This window comes from Nerophis ophidion, linkage group LG08 (genome assembly GCF_033978795.1).
Source record: "Nerophis ophidion isolate RoL-2023_Sa linkage group LG08, RoL_Noph_v1.0, whole genome shotgun sequence".
Lineage (NCBI taxonomy): Eukaryota > Metazoa > Chordata > Actinopteri > Syngnathiformes > Syngnathidae > Nerophis > Nerophis ophidion.
This window is the reverse complement of record NC_084618.1, coordinates 20,531,526-20,551,299: the sequence shown is the minus strand read 5'-3', so window position 1 is coordinate 20,551,299 and position 19,774 is coordinate 20,531,526. Positions and strand designations below refer to the sequence as shown.

Below are 19,774 nucleotides of genomic sequence, written 5' to 3'. Positions count from 1 at the left end.
GACCATTCACCCGAATTCCTCCAGATTTCCTACCGGGCAAAAACATTGGGGGCGTTCCTTATAGACCATTCACCCAAATTCCTCCAGATTTCCTACCGGGCAAAAAGATTGGGGGCGTGCCTTGTAGACCATTCACCCGAATTCCTCCAGATTTCCTACCGGGCAAAAACATTGGGGGCGTGCCTTGTAGACCATTCACCCGAATTCCTCCAGATTTCCTACCGGGCAAAAACATTGGGGGCGTGCCTTATAGACCATTCACACGAATTCCTCCAGATTTCCTACCGGGCAAAAACATTGGGGGCGTGCCTTATAGACCATTCACCCGAATTCCTCCAGATTTCCTACCGGGCAAAAACATTGGGGGCGTGCCTTATAGACCATTCACCCCAATTCCTCCAGATTTCCTACCGGGCAAAAACATTGGGGGCGTGCCTTATAGAACATTCACACGAATTCCTCCAGATTTCCTACCGGGCAAAAACATTGGGGGCGTGCCTTATAGACCATTCACCCGAATTCCTCCAGATTTCCTACCGGGCAAAAACATTGGGGGCGTGCCTTATAGACCATTCACCCCAATTCCTCCAGATTTCCTACGGAGCAAAAACATTGGGGGCGTGCCTTATAGACCATTCACCCGAATTCCTCCAGATTTCCTACCGGGCAAAAACATTGGGGGCCTGCCTTATAGACCATTCACCCGAATTCCTCCAGATTTCCTACCGGGCAAAAACATTGGGGGCGTGCCTTATAGACCATTCACCCGAATTCCTCCAGATTTCCTACCGGGCAAAAACATTGTGGGCGTGCCTTATAGACCATTCACCCGAATTCCTCCAGATTTCCTACCGGGCAAAAACATTGGGGGCGTGCCTTATAGACCATTCACCCGAATTCCTCCAGATTTCCTACCGGGCATAAACATTGTGGGCGTGCCTTATAGACCATTCACCCGAATTCCTCCAGATTTCCTACCGGGCAAAAACATTGGGGGCGTGCCTTATAGACCATTCACCCGAATTCCTCCAGATTTCCTACCGGTCAAAAACATTGGGGGCGTGCCTTATAGACCATTCACCCGAATTCCTCCAGATTTCCTACCGGGCAAAAACATTGGGGGCGTTCCTTATAGACCATTCACCCGAATTCCTCCAGATTTCCTACCGGGCAAAAACATTGGGGGCGTTCCTTATAGACCATTCACCCTAATTCCTCCAGATTTCCTACCGGGCAAAAACATTGGGAGCGTGCCTTATAGACCATTCACCCGAATTCCTCCAGATTTCCTACCGGGCAAAAAAATTGGGGGCGTTCCTTATAGACCATTCACCCGAATTCCTCCAGATTTCCTACCGGGCAAAAAGATTGGGGGCGTGCCTTATAGACCATTCACCCGAATTCCTCCAGATTTCCTACCGGGCAAAAACATTGGGGGCGTTCCTTATAGACCATTCACCCGAATTCCTCCAGATTTCCTACCGGGCAAAAAGATTGGGGGCGTGCCTTGTAGACCATTCACCCGAATTCCTCCAGATTTCCTACCGGGCAAAAACATTGGGGGCGTGCCTTATAGACCATTCACCCGAATTCCTCCAGATTTCCTACCGGGCAAAAACATTGGGGGCGTGCCTTATAGACCATTCACCCCAATTCCTCCAGATTTCCTACGGAGCAAAAACATTAGGGGCGTGCCTTATAGACCATTCACCCGAATTCCTCCAGATTTCCTACCGGGCAAAAACATTGGGGGCGTGCCTTATAGACCATTCACCCGAATTCCTCCAGATTTCCTACCGGGCAAAAACATTGGGGGCGTGCCTTATAGACCATTCACCCGAATTCCTCCAGATTTCCTACCGGGCAAAAACATTGTGGGCGTGCCTTATAGACCATTCACCCGAATTCCTCCAGATTTCCTACCGGGCAAAAACATTGGGGGCGTGCCTTATAGACCATTCACCCGAATTCCTCCAGATTTCCTACCGGGCATAAACATTGTGGGCGTGCCTTATAGACCATTTACCCGAATTCCTCCAGATTTCCTACCGGGCAAAAACATTGGGGGCGTGCCTTATAGACCATTCACCTGAATTCCTCCAGATTTCCTACCGGGCAAAAAGATTGGGGGCGTGCCTTATAGACCATTCACCCGAATTCCTCCAGATTTCCTACCGGGCAAAAACATTGGGGGCGTTCCTTATAGACCATTCACCCAAATTCCTCCAGATTTCCTACCGGGCAAAAAGATTGGGGGCGTGCCTTGTAGACCATTCACCCGAATTCCTCCAGATTTCCTACCGGGCAAAAACATTGGGGGGGTGCCTTATAGACCATTCACCCGAATTCCTCCAGATTTCCTACCGGGCAAAAACATTGGGGGCGTGCCTTATAGACCATTCACCCGAATTCCTCCAGATTTCCTACCGGGCAAAAACATTGGGGGCGTGCCTTATAGAACATTCACACGAATTCCTCCAGATTTCCTACCGGGCAAAAACATTGGGGGCGTGCCTTATAGACCATTCACCCGAATTCCTCCAGATTTCCTACCGGGCAAAAACATTGGGGGCGTGCCTTATAGACCATTCACCCCAATTCCTCCAGATTTCCTACGGAGCAAAAACATTGGGGGCGTGCCTTATAGACCATTCACCCGAATTCCTCCAGATTTCCTACCGGGCAAAAACATTGGGGGCCTGCCTTATAGACCATTCACCCGAATTCCTCCAGATTTCCTACCGGGCAAAAACATTGGGGGCGTGCCTTATAGACCATTCACCCGAATTCCTCCAGATTTCCTACCGGGCAAAAACATTGTGGGCGTGCCTTATAGACCATTCACCCGAATTCCTCCAGATTTCCTACCGGGCAAAAACATTGGGGGCGTGCCTTATAGACCATTCACCCGAATTCCTCCAGATTTCCTACCGGGCATAAACATTGTGGGCGTGCCTTATAGACCATTCACCCGAATTCCTCCAGATTTCCTACCGGGCAAAAACATTGGGGGCGTGCCTTATAGACCATTCACCCGAATTCCTCCAGATTTCCTACCGGTCAAAAACATTGGGGGCGTGCCTTATAGACCATTCACCCGAATTCCTCCAGATTTCCTACCGGGCAAAAACATTGGGGGCGTTCCTTATAGACCATTCACCCGAATTCCTCCAGATTTCCTACCGGGCAAAAACATTGGGGGCGTTCCTTATAGACCATTCACCCTAATTCCTCCAGATTTCCTACCGGGCAAAAACATTGGGAGCGTGCCTTATAGACCATTCACCCGAATTCCTCCAGATTTCCTACCGGGCAAAAAAATTGGGGGCGTTCCTTATAGACCATTCACCCGAATTCCTCCAGATTTCCTACCGGGCAAAAAGATTGGGGGCGTGCCTTATAGACCATTCACCCGAATTCCTCCAGATTTCCTACCGGGCAAAAACATTGGGGGCGTTCCTTATAGACCATTAACCCGAATTCCTCCAGATTTCCTACCGGGCAAAAAGATTGGGGGCGTGCCTTGTAGACCATTCACCCGAATTCCTCCAGATTTCCTACCGGGCAAAAACATTGGGGGCGTGCCTTATAGACCATTCACACGAATTCCTCCAGATTTCCTACCGGGCAAAAACATTGGGGGCGTGCCTTATAGACCATTCACCCGAATTCCTCCAGATTTCCTACCGGGCAAAAACATTGGGGGCGTGCCTTATAGACCATTCACCCGAATTCCTCCAGATTTCCTACTGAGCAAAAACATTGGGGGCGTGCCTTATAGACCATTCACCCGAATTCCTCCAGATTTCCTACCGGGCAAAAACATTGGGGGCGTGCCTTATAGACCATTCACCCGAATTCCTCCAGATTTCCTACCGGTCAAAAACATTGGGGGCGTGCCTTATAGACCATTCACCCGAATTCCTCCAGATTTCCTACCGGGCAAAAACATTGGGGGCGTGCCTTATAGACCATTCACCCGAATTCCTCCAGATTTCCTACCGGTCAAAAACATTGGGGGCGTGCCTTATAGACATGCAAATTCAGGAGATGGGGGCGGTGGAGGATGTATATATTTTCAAGTATTTTCCTATAAAAAAAATTTTTAATTTTTTTCCAATCATTTTGGAACTTGCAAGCATACATCTTCTTCCTACTCGTCTTCGCCATTTCTCTTCAACGTTCTTCTGCTTCGTCTCTGTTACGTTTTTTTGGACATTACTACTTGCCGTAGTTTTGAAGCACACCCCTTCCCCTTCGAGCTGTCCTGAATGAAATTAAATTATTTTTTTCCAATCATTTTGGAACTTGCAAGCATGCATCTTCTTCTTATTCGTCGTCGCCATTTCTCTTCTTCGTTCTTCTGCTTCGTCTCTGTTACGTTTTTTTGGACATCACTACTTGCCGTAGTTTTGAAGCACACCCCTTCCCCTTCGAGCTGTCCTGAATGAAATGAAATTATTTTTTTCCAATCATTTTGGAACTTGCAAGCGTACATCTTCTTCTTACTCGTCGTCGCCATTTCTCTTCTTCGTTCTTCTGCTTGGTCTCTGTTGCGTTTTTTTGGACATTACTACTTGCCGTAGTTTTGAAGCACACCGCTTCCCCTTCGAGCTGTCCTGAATGAAATTAAATTATTTTTTTCCAATCATTTTGGAACTTGCAAGCATGCATCTTCTTCTTATTCGTCGTCGCCATTTCTCTTCTTCGTTCTTCTGCTTCGTCTCTGTTACGTATTTTTGGACATTACTACTTGCCGTAGTTTTGAAGCACACCCCTTCCCCTTCGAGCTGTCCTGAATGAAATGAAATTATTTTTTTCAAATCATTTTGGAACTTGCAAGCGTGCATCTTCTTCTTACTCGTCGTCGCCATTTCTCTTCTTCGTTCTTCTGCTTGGTCTCTGTTATGTTTTTTTGGACATTACTACTTGCCGTAGTTTTGAAGCACACCCTCTTCCCCTTCGAGCTGTCCTGAATGAAATGAAATTATTTTTTTCCAATCATTTTGGAACTTGCAAGCGTGCATCTTCTTCTTACTCGTCGTCACCATGTCTCTTCTGCTTCGTCTCTGTTACGTTTTTTGGACATTACTACTCGCCGTAGTTTTGAAGCAATGCATGATGGGAATCCGGATGTTGTATGTCCGTGTATTACGGGCCGGAGTAAACACGCGCTGAGAAATAGCTCCGTGCCTGCCTACTTTATGGGTTATAGATCAACATATGGATAACGGAGACCTATATAATAGTCTCCTTTTCAGGTGAGAGAGGACGGTAAAGGTAGTGCCTTTAAGGCCTGCCCCCAATATTATTTCCCGGGTGGAAATCGGGAGAAATTCGGGAGAATGGTGGCCCCGGGAGATTCTCGGGAGGGGCACTGGAATTTGGGAGTCTCCCGGGAAAATCGTGAGGATGAACTCGTACCACATGGGAAATCTAATCACCTGCCAGCTGTGTCTCGCCGTCAACACATTAAACCACATGGTCTTGAGAATGACTGTTCTATATATCAATGGTTGACTCTGGTAGGAAGTAAAAACCGGGTCCGACACCCTGCTCGGTTCTCAGGCTAAGACGTTGTCTGCAGGTCTCATTAGACGTCTCGCACGGTCTTCTACACTACCTCCTCCGGCGACCGTCCGTCAAAATCGTGTCAACCGGAGCCGCCATACCGAATCCTTATCGAGAGGCCATCTGTCAGTCAGAGGCGGCGTAGGACGGAAGGAATTGAGCCGGTCCTGGTTGAGGCATCAGTAAACAACGCACCACGACGGCGTGACTGACGCCGCTTGAATTTGCGGCGGGTAAACATGTTAAGGCATTAAGTGCCGGCGCGCTCAGTCCGCCATCAGACGGAGGAGGAATAGATTGAGGACGAGAAACGGGGAGGAAAGATAAGAAGGAGGGATGATTGCTTTTCTATAAGCGGGCGTCCACCGCGACGTCGCTGGCTTCATGTTTTGTCCCCGCAATCACGCCGCGAGTAATCAGCCGGTCAGCCGGCGACCACGGTCCACCGTTTAGAAATGCCACATGGTACTTGACTGGGTCATGTTGGACCGGGGCCAGGTGGGTGATTGAGTCACGTAGCGTAGATGTCGTCTGTCTGGGCAAACATCCGGCTGCTTCTTAAAACATGTCTTTGGAAGAGGCCGACATATTCCAACCACAGCTTGTTCCTGAGCTCTTTGTTTGGCTTTTAGCTTAGCTCGGAATTTAGCTCTCATCTTAGCTTTTATCTGAACTCAAATCTTAGCGCTTGGCTCAGCCTTTACCTGAGCTTAGCTCTTAGATGAGCTCTTATCTTAGTTCTTCGCTTAACTTTGACCTGAAATATTATTTCAAATCTCGGATTATCTTGAAGTTTGGCTTGTAGTTTAACATTTATCTTAGCTTTGTCCAGCTCTTAGCTTAACCATTTTCTGAGCTCAAATCTTATTTTAGCTCTTAGTTTAACTTTTATCTTAGCCCTAAACTTAGCTTTTAGCTTTCTCTTAACTTGGCGCTTCGTTCAGTTCTTAGCTTCACTTTTTTCTGACCTTAAATCGTATCTTAGCTCTAAGTTTAGGTCTTTACTTAACTTTTAACTGAGCTCTTCGCTCATCTCTTATCTTAACTTTTACTTGAATTTTTAGCTTAGCTCTTAGCTAAACATTTATCCAAGCCCCTAACTTAGCTTTAGCGTTCTCTTAACTTAGCACTTTGTCCAACTCTTAGGTTAACCTTATCTGAGATCTAATCTTACCGTAGCTTTTAGTTTAGGTCTTTACTTAACTTTTAACTGAGCTCTTCGCTCATCTCTTATCTTAATTTTTACTTGAGTTTTTAATTTAGCTCTTAGCTAAACATTTATCCATGCCCCTAACTTAGCTTTTAGCGTTCTCTTAGCGTTCCGTCCAACTCTCAGGTTTACCTTATCTGAGATCAAATCTTACCTTAGCTTTTAGTTTAGCGCTTCACTTATCTTTTAACTGAGCTCTTAGAGTCGCTTTTAGCTTAGGTCTGAATTCAGCTCTTATCTTAGCTTTTATCTGCGCTCAAATCTTAGCGCTTCGCTTAGCCTTTACCTGAGCTTTGCTCTTAGATGAGCTCTTATCTTAGTTCTTTGCTTAACTTTTACCTAAAATATTATTTCAGTCCTCAGATTAGCTTTTAGCTTAGCTCTTAGTTCTTAGATGAGTACTTATCTTAGTTATTTGCTTAACTTTGACCTGTAATATTATTTCAGATCTCAGATTATCATGAAGTTAAGCTCTTAGTTTTACATTTTTTTTAGCCCTTAATTTAGCTTTTATATTTCTCTTAATATAGCGCTTTGTCCAGCTCTTAGCTTCACCTTTTTCTTAGCTCAAAAATTATCTTAACTCTTAGTTTAAGATTTATCTTAGCCCTTAATTTAGCTGTTTAGCTTTCTCCTAATTTAGCGCTTAGTCCAGCTCTTATCTTGAATTTTTTTTTTTGCTCAAATCTTATTTTAGCTCTAACTTGAGCTCTCTACTTAACTTTTAACTGATCTTTTAGCTTATCCCTTAGCTTACCTTTTACCTGCGCTTTTAGTATAAGTTCTAGCTTAGCTCTTAGCGTGAAAATGTATCTTAGCCCCTAAATTAGCTTTTAGCCTTCTCTTAATTTAGCGCTTCGTCCAGCTCTTAGCATAAACTTTTTCTGAGATCAAATTTTACCTTAGCTTTTAGTTTAGCTCTTCAATTATCTTTTAACTGAGCTCATAGAGTAGCTTTTAGCTTAGGTCTGAATTGAGCTCTTATCTTAGCTTTTATTTAAGCTCAAATCTTAGCGCTTCGCTTAGCTATTAGCTTAGCTTTTACATGAGCTTTCGGATTAGCTCTTACATGAGCTCTTATCTTAGTTCTTTGCTTAACTTTTACCGAAAATATTATTTCAGATCTCAGATTAGCTTTTATTTTAGCCCTCAATTTAACTGTCCAACTTATCTCTCAACTTAGCGCTTCATCCAGCTCTTAGCTTAAAGTTTTTCTGGGATCAAATCCTACCTTAGCTTTTAGTTTTGCTCTTCAATTATCTTTTAACCGAGCTCATAGAGTAGCTTTTAGCTTAGGTTTGAATTGAGCTCTTATCTCAACTTTTATTTAGGGTCAAATCTTAGCGCTTCGCTTACCTCTTAGCTTAGCTTTTACCTGAGCTTTTAGCTTAGCTCTTAGATGAGCCCTTATCTTAGTTCAATATCATTTCAGATCTCAGATTAGCTTTTATTTTATCCCTCAATTTAGCTTTCTATCTTATCTCTCAATTTAGCGCTTCGTCCAGCTCTTAGCTTCACCTTTTTCTGAGATCAAATCTTACCTTAGCTTTTAGTTTAGCTCGTCAATTATCTTTTAACTGAGCTCATAGAGTAGCTTTTAGTTTAGGTCTGAATTGCGCTCTTATCTTAGCTTTTATCTAAGCTCAAATCTTAGCGCTTCGCTTAGCTATTAGCTTAGCTTTTACCTGAGCTTTTAGCTTAGCTCTTACAAGAGCTCTTATCTTAGTTCTTTGCTTAACTTTTACGTAAAATATTATTTAAGATCTCAGATTAGCTTTTATTTTAGCCCTCAATTTAACTGTCTATCTTATCTCTCAACTTAACGCTTCGTCCAGCTCTTAGCTTAACCTTTTTCTGAGATCAAATCTTACCTTTGCTTTTAGTTTAGCTCTTCAATTATCTTTTAACTGAGCTAATAGAGTAGCTTTTAGCTTAGGTCTGAGTTGAGCGCTTATCTTAGCTTTTATTTAAGCTCTAATCTTAGCGCTTCGCTTAGCTATTACCTTAGCTTTTACATGAGCTCTTATCTTAGTTCTTTGCTTAACTTTTACCTAAAATATTACCTCAGATCTCAGATTAGCTTTTATTTTAGCCCTCAATTTAGCTTTCTATTTTATCTCTCAATTTAGCGCGTCGTCCAGCTCTTAGCTTAAACTTTTTCTGAGATCAAATCTTACCTTAGCTTTTAGTCTAGCTCTTCAATTATCTTTTAACTGAGCTCATAAAGTAGCTTTTAGCTTAGGTCTGAATTGAGATCTTAGCTTTTATTCAAGCTCAAATCTTAGTGCTTCGCTTAGCTATTAGCTTAGCTTTTACCTGAGCTTTTGGCTTAGCTCTTAGATGAGCCCTTATCTTAGTTCTTTGCTTAACTTTGACCTAAAATATTACTTCAGATCTCAGATTAGCTTTTATTTTAGCCCTCAATTTAGCTTTCTATTTTATCTCTCAATTTAGCGCTTCGTCCAGCTCTTAGCTTAAACTTATTCTGAGATCAAATCTTACCTTAGCTTTTAGTCTAGCTCTTCAATTATCTTTTAACTGAGCTCATAAAGTAGCTTTTAGCTTAGGTCTGAATTGAGCTCTTATCTTAGCTTTTATTTAAGCTTTAATCTTAGCGCGTTGCTTAGCTATTACCTTAGATTTTACATGAGCTCTTATCTTAGTTCTTTGCTTAACTTTTACCTAAAATATTATTTCAGATCGCAGATTAGCTTTTATTTTAGCCCCCAATTTACCTTTCTATCTTATCTCTCAACTTAGCGCTTCGTCCAGCTCTTAGCTTAAACTTTTTCTGAGGTCAAATCCTACCTTAGCTTTTATTTAGCTCGTCAATTATCTTTTAACTGAGCTCATAGAGTAGCTTTTATCTTAGGTCTGAATTGAGCTTTTATTTTAGCTTTTATTTAAACTCTAATTTTAGCGCTTCGCTTAGCTATTAGCTTAGCTTTTACCTTAGCTCTTAGATGAGCTATTATCTTAGTTATTCGCTTAACTTTCACCTAAAATATTATTTCAGATCTCAGATTAGCTTTCATTTTAGTCCTCAATTTAGCTTTCTATTTTATCTCTCATCTTAGCGATTCACCCAACTCTTAGCTTCACCTTTTTCTGACAAAAATGTGCCTAGTCTCAGAAAAGGTTGAAAACCACTCTTCTATGACATCCATCAATCAAAACCAATTGGGTTCTTGCTTGAACAGGCGATCCAAACCGGAGCGTGATGGTCTGAGACTAGATACAACGCACTTAGTACCTCATCCTTAAACCTGTGTTTTTTCCGCCCGGGTCTTGATGGTCTTCTTCATCTTTTTTGGGGCGGCGATCCCTCGTACTCGGCGTAGAGGACTTAATCACAGCGAGGCCGGCCCGCGCTGATTAAACGGGACAATGGCGCTCCGTGGAGGGAAGCACGGCGGCGAGTTTGTTTTCACTTTCATGCGCACTCTGCTTATCTCCGTCTGACCAGCTCATTACCACGGCTTTGAGGCCCACTTTGAAATTTCCTCTCTTCTATTAGCGCGCACACACACACACACACACACACAGTTTACACAGCTGGAAATAAAGCAGGCTTAACGATGATAAAATTGATGCCCGAGATTTGATTATTTTAAGATGCAAGTTAAGGACCAGAGAAGTTGCTGACCTTCATAAATGAAGAATGCATTAAGTATCCGTTCAAAAAGACTCCTGTTATTTGTATTTTTCTGAGAGATGGCGACATTGTGGATTGAAAACGTGTTACCCTTCACATGGGAAAATAGGTTAAAAGGGATTTTAGTCAAAGGTAGATCCACTATGGACTGGACTCTCACACTATTATGTAAGATCAACTATGGACTGGACTCTCACAATTATGTTAGATCCACTATGGACTGGACTCTCACTATTATGTCAGATCCACTATGGACTGGACTCTCACTATTATGTTGGATCCACTTTGGACTGGACTCTCATACTATTATGTTAGATCCATTATGGACTCGACTCTCATACTATTATGTTAGATCCACTATGGACTGGACTCTCACACTATTATGTAAGATCAACTATGGACTGGACTCTCACAATTATGTTAGATCCACTATGGACTGGACTCTCACTATTATGTTAGATCCACTATGGACTGGACTCTCACTATTATGTTGGATCCACTTTGGACTGGACTCTCATACTATTATGTTAGATCCATTATGGACTCGACTCTCATACTATTATGTTAGATCCACTATGGACTGGACTCTCACTATTATGTTAGATCCACTTTGGACTGGACTCTCATACTATTATGTTAGATCCACTATGGACTGGACTCTCATACTATTATGTTAGATCCACTATGGACTGGACTCTCACAATCATGTTAGATCCACTATGGACTGGACTCTCACTATTATGTTCGATCCACTATGGACTGGACTTTCCCACTATTATATCAGATCCACTATGGACTGGACTCTCACTATTATGTCAAATCCACTATGGATTGGACTCGCTCACTATTATGTTATATCCACTATGGACTGGACTCTCTCACTATTATGTTAATTCCACTATGGACTGGACTCTCACTATTATGTTCGATCCACTATGGACTGGACTTTCCCACTATTATATCAGATCCACTACGGACTGGACTCTCACTATTTTGTCAAATCCACTATGGATTGGACTCTCTCACTATTATGTTAGATCCACTATGGACTGGACACTCTCACTATTATGTTAATTCCACTATGGACTGGACTCTCTCACTATTATGTCAGATGCACTATGGACTGGACTCTCACTATTATGTCAGATGCACTATGGACTGGACTCTCACTATTATGTCAGATGCACTATGGACTGGACTTTCCCAATATTATGCTAGACCCACTCGACGTCCATTGCACCGGTCTCCCCTAGAGGGCGGGGAGGTCACCCACCTCTGCGGTCCTCTCCAAGGTTTCTCATTGTCATCCGACACATCTATGTATTTATCCATCCATCCATCCATTTTTCTATCATCTATCCATCCATCCACAACCGCACATTATTATAATTATTGATATAATTACTGGGAGGTGAGGGGAGCAGTGGGCAGCAGCAGTTGACGCGCCCGGGAATAATTTCTGGTGATTTAACCCCCAATTCCAACCCTTGATGCTGAGTGCCAATCAGGAAGGTAATGGCTCCCATTTTTATAGTCTTTGGTATGACTCGGCCGTGGTTTTAACTCACGACCTACCGATATCAGTACGGACACTCTAAATGGCAACAGCGGAGGATGCATGTGCATGCACGAGCCAGTCTGCCCCACAACAAGAGGAAAGGGGAAAAAGAAGGAGTTTATTGACTACAGCCTGGACTAGAGTGGCGGACTCGCGCAAAGCACTTTTGGGTTCAATCATACCATATATGGAGATATCCGCTGATGTCACACTTGGGACAAATGACACAAAAGGCTCGTTAGGAGGAAGTATGAAGAAAGGCAAGATTGTTTTATAAATATCCCTGTCAAAGTTTGTTGTTGACGATCCCCAAGATGCAGAGAAGGAGGCAGGCATTGAGTAGGAAAACATGATGTAAATTAAAATACTAGAACAACAACAAACAAAAGGGTACCAACAAAAGGCGCGCACGGAGCGGATAACAAACTTGGCTATGAACAAACAAACTTGAAGCAGGGAACAAAAGACAGTAAGCTACAAACAGCTACCGAATATAGCTTACCGCTACGCTGCAATGACACGACCAGTAGAAACGACAAGTAGAAATTACATTGACATGACACGGCACTAAAATAATCCAGCTCTGACTGGAGGAGAAAACAGGTCTAAATAGGTACGGGCTGATTGACACCAGGTGTGGCCAGGTGCCAATCAGCCGCAACTGAGGGGATACAGCACTCAGGGAGACAAACAGGAAACTGAACCAAAATAAGAGTGCTGACAGGAACTAAAGACAGGAAATACGACACACACACACAGAGGAAAAACTAAAACACAACCAAACTGTCAGGGGCAAGCCTGACAAACTTTGCGGTTTTCTTTCACATTTACGGCATTTTTGCAGATCCCAAATACACAAAAACAGGTACCAATTGGTCAGAAAAGTTGGTTTTGCATAATCGGTGACCTTTATACAAAGTAGCACAATGCTACACCGCCCAAAATGGGTGAAGGAAACGTTTGTGCACCCACGCATGTTGTCCTCTGGTCTGTGATTTGTAAATCAAAAGGTTCGTACCACGATTCTTTCGTGAATCGAGCTTCCACTGTATGCACATCTTTCTGCTGTAACTCCGAAGTTTAGTTTGACTTCAGAGGCATACATCTTCCAAAAGAAAAAAAACTCCATCCTTGAAGGTCCCACTGCATGTTAAAAATAGCACTTGTGAATGTGTCTGTCTACTTCCAACTTGTGATCGGTCTTTGGGAGGGTTGCTGATGCAGCAGCTGTCACGGTGAAGCAGGCATATATCAGATGTGCAGTCTGACTTTACAAGTCATCCTTCAGTCCGTGGCAAAGATCAGTCCCTGAAGATGTGTCCAAGTTGGCACATTTGCATTTTACATGCCTGCCTACACACACACACACACACACACACACTCTCTCTCTCTCTCTCTCTCACACACACACACACACACACACACACACACACACACACTGGTTATCATTTGAAATGGGGACCGAGTTTTTGATCAGAACTTGTGGGGACCACCCTTTCTAAAGGTTGTGGAGGCATTAAAAACATGTGTAAAATGGCCACTGCCCAGTTAGCTCATACACGTCTTTAAATCTCTGGATTGATGACGTAATGTGCTGATCAGTGTTACTGGAGACCCTGGGGAAAAATAATTAATATGGTTCATGGGGACCAAATTTGAATCATTTTGCATAATTCACACAAATTTGTTTGTGACTACTGAGGACCATTTTAAAAAATTAATAAAAAATTTAAATTAAATAGGACATGATCCTCAGAATACAAAACATCAATAACAACAACCCTAAAATACATCTTCAGAATGGATCTGACAATCATTTAAAAAGGGTTCCCTTTAGGGGACCTGTTTTTTTTGTCCCCATACCGTCAGAGGTCCCCTAAAGAAGACTGTGTAAACACATCGATGTCCCCATTAAGTAAGCATTGGCAGAACACACGCGCACACTCACTCACACACACAGACACACACAGACTGGTTATCATTTGAAATGGGGACCAAGTTTCTGATCAGAACTTGTGGGGACCACCCTTTCTAAAGGTTGTGGAGGCATAAAAAAAATGTGTAAAATGCCCACTGCCCAGTTAGCTCATACATGTTTTTAAATCTCTGGATTGATGAAGTAATGTGCTGATCAGTCTTAGTGGAGACCCTGGGGAAAAATAATTAATATGGTTCATGGGGACCAAATTTGAATCATTTTGCATAATTCACACACATTTGTTCGTGACTACTGAGGACCATTGAAAGTTTTTTATAAAAAATTCAAATTAATTAGGACATGATCCTCAGAATACAGAACATCGGTAACAACATTCCTACAATACATCTTCAGAATGGATCTGACTATCATTTAAAAAGGGTTCCCTTTAGGGGACCTGTTTTTTTGTCCCCCTACCATCAGATGTACCCTAAAGGTGACTGTGTAAACACATCGATGTCCCCATTAAGTAAGCATTGCCAGAACACACGCGCACACTCACTCACACACACACACACACACACACACACACACACACACACACACACACACACACACATATTCTTGTATTTCTGACCTTATTGAGACCTCCGAAAAATTTCAACCTCTTTAGGACCACCCTTTCTATATATATATATATATATATATATATATATATATATATATATATATATATGTACACATATATAAATATATTTAAAAATATATACATGGTATGCCAATATAAAAAACGCTTGTGAAAAAGGAGTTGTATTTTCACAGGGAAAACCTAGAATTTTTTGTAGTATTACAATAAAAGTCATAAATTTACTAACGCAAGTCAAAATTTTATGAGAAAAACTCAACATTTTTGCAACATTATGATAAAAGTTGTCAGTTTTTCTCAATAACAGTGGCAATTTTACAAGAAAACACACACATGTTCTTGTATATCAGACCTTCTTGAGACCTGAGAAAAATGCCAACCTCTTTAGTTAGGACCACCCTTTATATATATATATATATATATATATATATATATATATATATATATATATATATATATATATATATATATATATATATATATTTATATATATACCGTATTTCCTTGACTTACCGCCGGGGCGCTAATTAATTTAAAACCTCTTCTCACTCCTGCGCTTACCAAAGGCATGCGGTAAAAGTAAGCATGCGCTTCATATTTTAAAATCTCTTCTCACTCCGGCACTTACCAAAGGTATGCAGTAAAAATTTGAGTGTGATGTAAGCTTAGACCTTAAATCCTACTGACGCTCCCCTTTCCTCTCCCTTATCTCTCCTGCTTGCTTCTTTGTTTTGTCTTGTCTTAACTTTCTTGTTGCCTCTTTTTGCACTGCTCTCCAAGTCTAAACATTGGAACTATTTAACTGGCCTCAACAAAATTGACGAGATCTTGGGTTTGGGGGAACCTGCTGTCGTGACGAAGCGGTTGTTGCTGGACACACGACGGACTCTTGGGAGAAGAAGGAGTGCCGCGTGCCTGGCGACCCTTTTCTGTCGAGGACATAATTCCTATTGGGAATTATGACAACAGGACATCTGCTGATTGAAGTAAGCGTTGCTCTAGTTTGTCAACAAATTGGAAGTTGCTGGCAGTCTTCAAAGTACCCCAAAGCTGCCACAAATGATTGGAGGATGCGGGAAGAACTGTGGATTACATCGGACTGTCTACCCCGCAGTTTTTGAAAACCAGTCATAGACAATTTTAGAGTGAAAAGCAATATTTTTTTTTAACTCATACAAATCTTTTTAACTGGGATTTTTTTTCCCTGGCTTCGAGACTCTCCCGAAGATCACTGCAGGTAGACACAACAAACTCTGTTTTTTGTCTCTCATGGACACACACCTGTTGTTGTGAACTTTGGACTAGGGACGGAAAATACATCAAGGCCGCGGAACAGAGAAGTGAAGTGAAGTGAATTATATTTATATAGCGCTTTTCTCTTGTGACTCAAAGCGCTTTACATAGTGACACCCAATATCTAAGTTACATTTAAACCAGTGTGGGTGGTACTGGGAGCAGGTGGGTAAAGTGTCTTGCCCAAGGACACAACGGCAGTGACTAGGATGGCGGAAGCGGGAATCGAACCTGCAACCCTCAAGTTGCTGGCACGGCCACTCTACCAACCGAGCTATGCCGCCCAAGAGACACACTATGGGCTTATACACACACACACACAAACACAAAAAAATATATACGCCACACATACACCCTCCTGTCCCCCAATCCAACGCCCTCGACGCAATTCCGTAGGGGTGATGAATGGATGGTCAGCGCCTGAGAGCTGCGGCCTACCACCATGACCTTGAACTACCTTCATATCTCGAGATGTATGTTGTAATACGTATATGTGCTTTGCTATGAAGGTTTTTTCTCACTCCGAACTGGGCCCCCTTAGGAGCTCAGTCTGGATTGTATTTTTTTACTCATCCTTCCCCAGCGTTGACCTTTTTCCCATCTTTTACGGGGCGCCTTATGGCGACCCATCAGCGTGCTTGTTCTGTAACCCTGTACACTGTTTGTTTGTCTAATCTTGAACAGGTTTGTGCTGAAAACAAATTTCCGTTGTACTTGTGCAATGACAATAAAGACCTACCTACTTACTTGTTATTTCATATGTTGACTACAGGGGGAGCCCTCATTTTGATAGATTTCACCACCAAATGAGATATTCTGTATTAGATGCAACGGTTTTCCTATTGGGACCATGATTTCGGTCCTAACTTGTTCTCGATCCTCACATGGACGAAACTTTTCCTTGTTGATGTCTCAGGAAGGCTAGAAATACAAGAACACACACACACACACACGTCCTACATGCAAAGATTACTCGGATTGAGCGACTGATTAAACCGGAAAAAACATCTGCTGTTTAATCGTAGTTTTTGACAGAACTTGATGTGTGTGTTTGGTTTTTTTTTCTTCCGTTTCATCAGACTGGATGAAAGCGAGGCAAGCTTCAAACCCAAGTTGTCCGCCGTCGAATTCCAGCGTCTTCTTTTCAACGTGACAGCTCTGCACATCAGCAACGCGGGGGGACCCGACTGTAAGTCAGCCCCTTGCCCTTTGTAGGCCCAGGAAACCACATTAGTTTTCACCACGTACCATCCCACAAAAATCTCCCCAAGCACCACCAACAATATTTGCTATTAGTTTTAGCCTGTGTAAATGGTAAATAACAACAAAATACAATGATATGCAAATCCTTTTCAACCTATATTTAATTGAATCGACCGCAAAGACAATATATTTATCCTTCAAACTGGTAAACTTTAAGTTTTGCAAATATTAGCTCATTTGGAATTGGACGCCTGCAACATGTTTCCAAAAAAAGCTGGCACAAGTGGCAAAAAAGACGGAGAATGTTGAGGAATGCTCGTCAAACTGCCGCGATCCGCGACTCGGATCTTCACATGTTTATTTTTCCATCTTTGTTCTCATTCTCCGTTTGATACCGTTTATTTCCCGTTGAGTCCATCACCATGGTTACTTATTAGTTTCAGCTGTTACTCCCGGTTCCTGCGCACCTGTTCTCTGCTAATCACCTTCCCTTTATAAGCCAGCCTCTTCTGTTTATTCTTTCTGGGACGCAACGTAACGTCTCGCTAGCTCATTAGCTCAGCCACCTAGTCATCTTTAGCTCACATGCCAATCATCTTTGTTTTTACTTTTCATGCCTTCGTGCCAAGTCTTAGTTCTTTATATTTCCTAGCTTTCACGCTAGCGTCTTTTGTTTCCCTTTTTATATGCTCCAGTGTTTTTGTTCAGAGCTCCCCTTTTGTTAGATCCTACCTTTGTTGTGTTCTTCGTTTGACGCATCTACGAGGGAATCGAACCCGCTACCACGATGCCGAACCGGCGTTAAACAAACGCTTATTTGGAACATCCCACAGGTGAACAGGCTGATTGGGAACAGGTGGGTGCCATGGTTGGGTATAAAAAGCAGCTTCCAGGAAATGCTCAGTCGGGACGAGGGTCACCACTTTGTGAGCAAATGTGTGAGCAAAAACGTCCGGCAGTTTAAGAACATTTCTCAACGAGCTATTGCAAGGAGTTTAGGGATTTCACCATCTACGGGTCCGTAATATCGTCAAAAGGTTCAGGAAATCTGGGAAAATTGCACGTAAGCGATGATATTACAGACCTTGGATCCCTCAGGCGGTACTGCATTAAAAACAGACATCGGTGTGTAAAGGATATCACCACATGGGCTCAGGAACACTTCAGAAAACCACTGTCAGCACCTACGGTTGGTCGCTACATCTGTAAGCGCAAGTTAAAACTCTATTATGCAAAGCCAAACCCATTTATCAACAACACCCAGAAATGTTGCCGGCTAAGCTGGGCCCGAGCTCATCTAAAAAGGACTGATGCAAAGTGGAAAACTGTTTTGTGGTCTGACGAGTCCACATTTCACATTGTTTTTGGAAACCGTGGACGTCGTGTCCTCTGGACCAAAGAGGAAAAGAACCATCCGGATTGTTCTAGGCGCAATGTTGAAAAGCTAGCATCTGTGATGGTGTGGGGGTTTATTAGTGCCCAAGGCATGGGTAACTTACACATCTGTGAAGGCACCATTAATGCTGAAAGGTACATACAGGTTTTGGAGCAACATATGTTGCCATCCAAGCAACGTCTTTTTCATGGACGCCCCTGCTTATTTCAGAAAGACAATGCCAAGCCACATTATGCACGTGTTACAACAGCATGGCTTCAATATACTAGATTGGCCCTGCCTGTAGTCCAGACCTGTCTCCCATTGAAAATGTGTGGCGCTAAATGAAGCGTCAAATACGACTATGCGAAGCGAAAGCCTTTTATCAACAACACCCGGAGCCCGAGTTCAGACAATAAATATCTTGTCTTTGCAGTCTTTTCAATTGAATATAAGTTGAAAAATATTTGCTAATCATTGTATTCTGTTTTTATTTACACAACGTGCCAACTTCACTGCTTTTGGGTTTTGTATTTGCATTGAAAAAAGCAACTTGTCTAAAACACAGGACTTCACTGTGCATGTTGACACCTTAAGAGCAGCAGACGGGAAATCAACATAAAATATGGTATGGGGGTCTATTGGTGCCCAAGGCATGGGCAACTTACACATATGTGAAGGCACCTTTAATGCTGAAAGGTACATACAGGTTTGGAGCAACATATGTTGCCGTTAAAGCAACGTTATTATGGACGCCCCTGCTTATTTCTGCAAGACAATGCCAAGCCACATTATGCACGTGTTACAACAGCATGGTTTCAATATACTAGACTGGCCCTGCCTGTAGTCCAGACCTGTCTCCCATTGAAAATGCGTGGCGTTATATGAAGCGTCAAATACCACTATGCAAAGCGGAAGCCTTTTATCAACAACACCCGTAGCCCGAGTTCAGACATTAAATATCTTGACTTTGCAGTCTTTTCAATTGAATATAAGTTGAAAAATATTTGCAAATCATTGTATTCTGTTTTTGTTTAGGAATTACACAATGTGCCAACTTCATTGTTTTTGAGTTTTGTATTTGCACTGAAAAAAGCAACTTGTCTAAAATACAGGACTTCACTGTGCATGTTGACACTTTGGGAGCAGCAGACGGGAAATCAACATAAAATATGGTATGGGGGTGTATCAGTGCCCAAGGCATGGGTAACTTACACATCTGTGAAGGCACCATATGTTGCCGTTAAAGCAACGTTATTATGGACGCCCCTGCTTATTTCTGCAAGACAATGCCAAGCCACATTATGCACGTGTTACAAAAGCATGGCTTCTATATACAAGGCTG

General features: G+C 42.6%; 1 protein-coding gene across 1 annotated transcript in view; it reads left to right on the top strand.

Moving 5' to 3' along the window:
- The window catches only part of LOC133557151 (laminin subunit gamma-3-like), a 182,285-nt gene that overhangs the window by 83,887 nt on the left and 78,624 nt on the right, over window positions 1–19,774 (top strand). Inside the window, exon 9 of the mRNA XM_061907396.1 lies at window positions 16,931–17,040. Within this exon, the coding sequence (XP_061763380.1) occupies window positions 16,931–17,040 (110 nt within the window). The remainder of the gene's footprint in view (window positions 1–16,930; window positions 17,041–19,774) is intronic.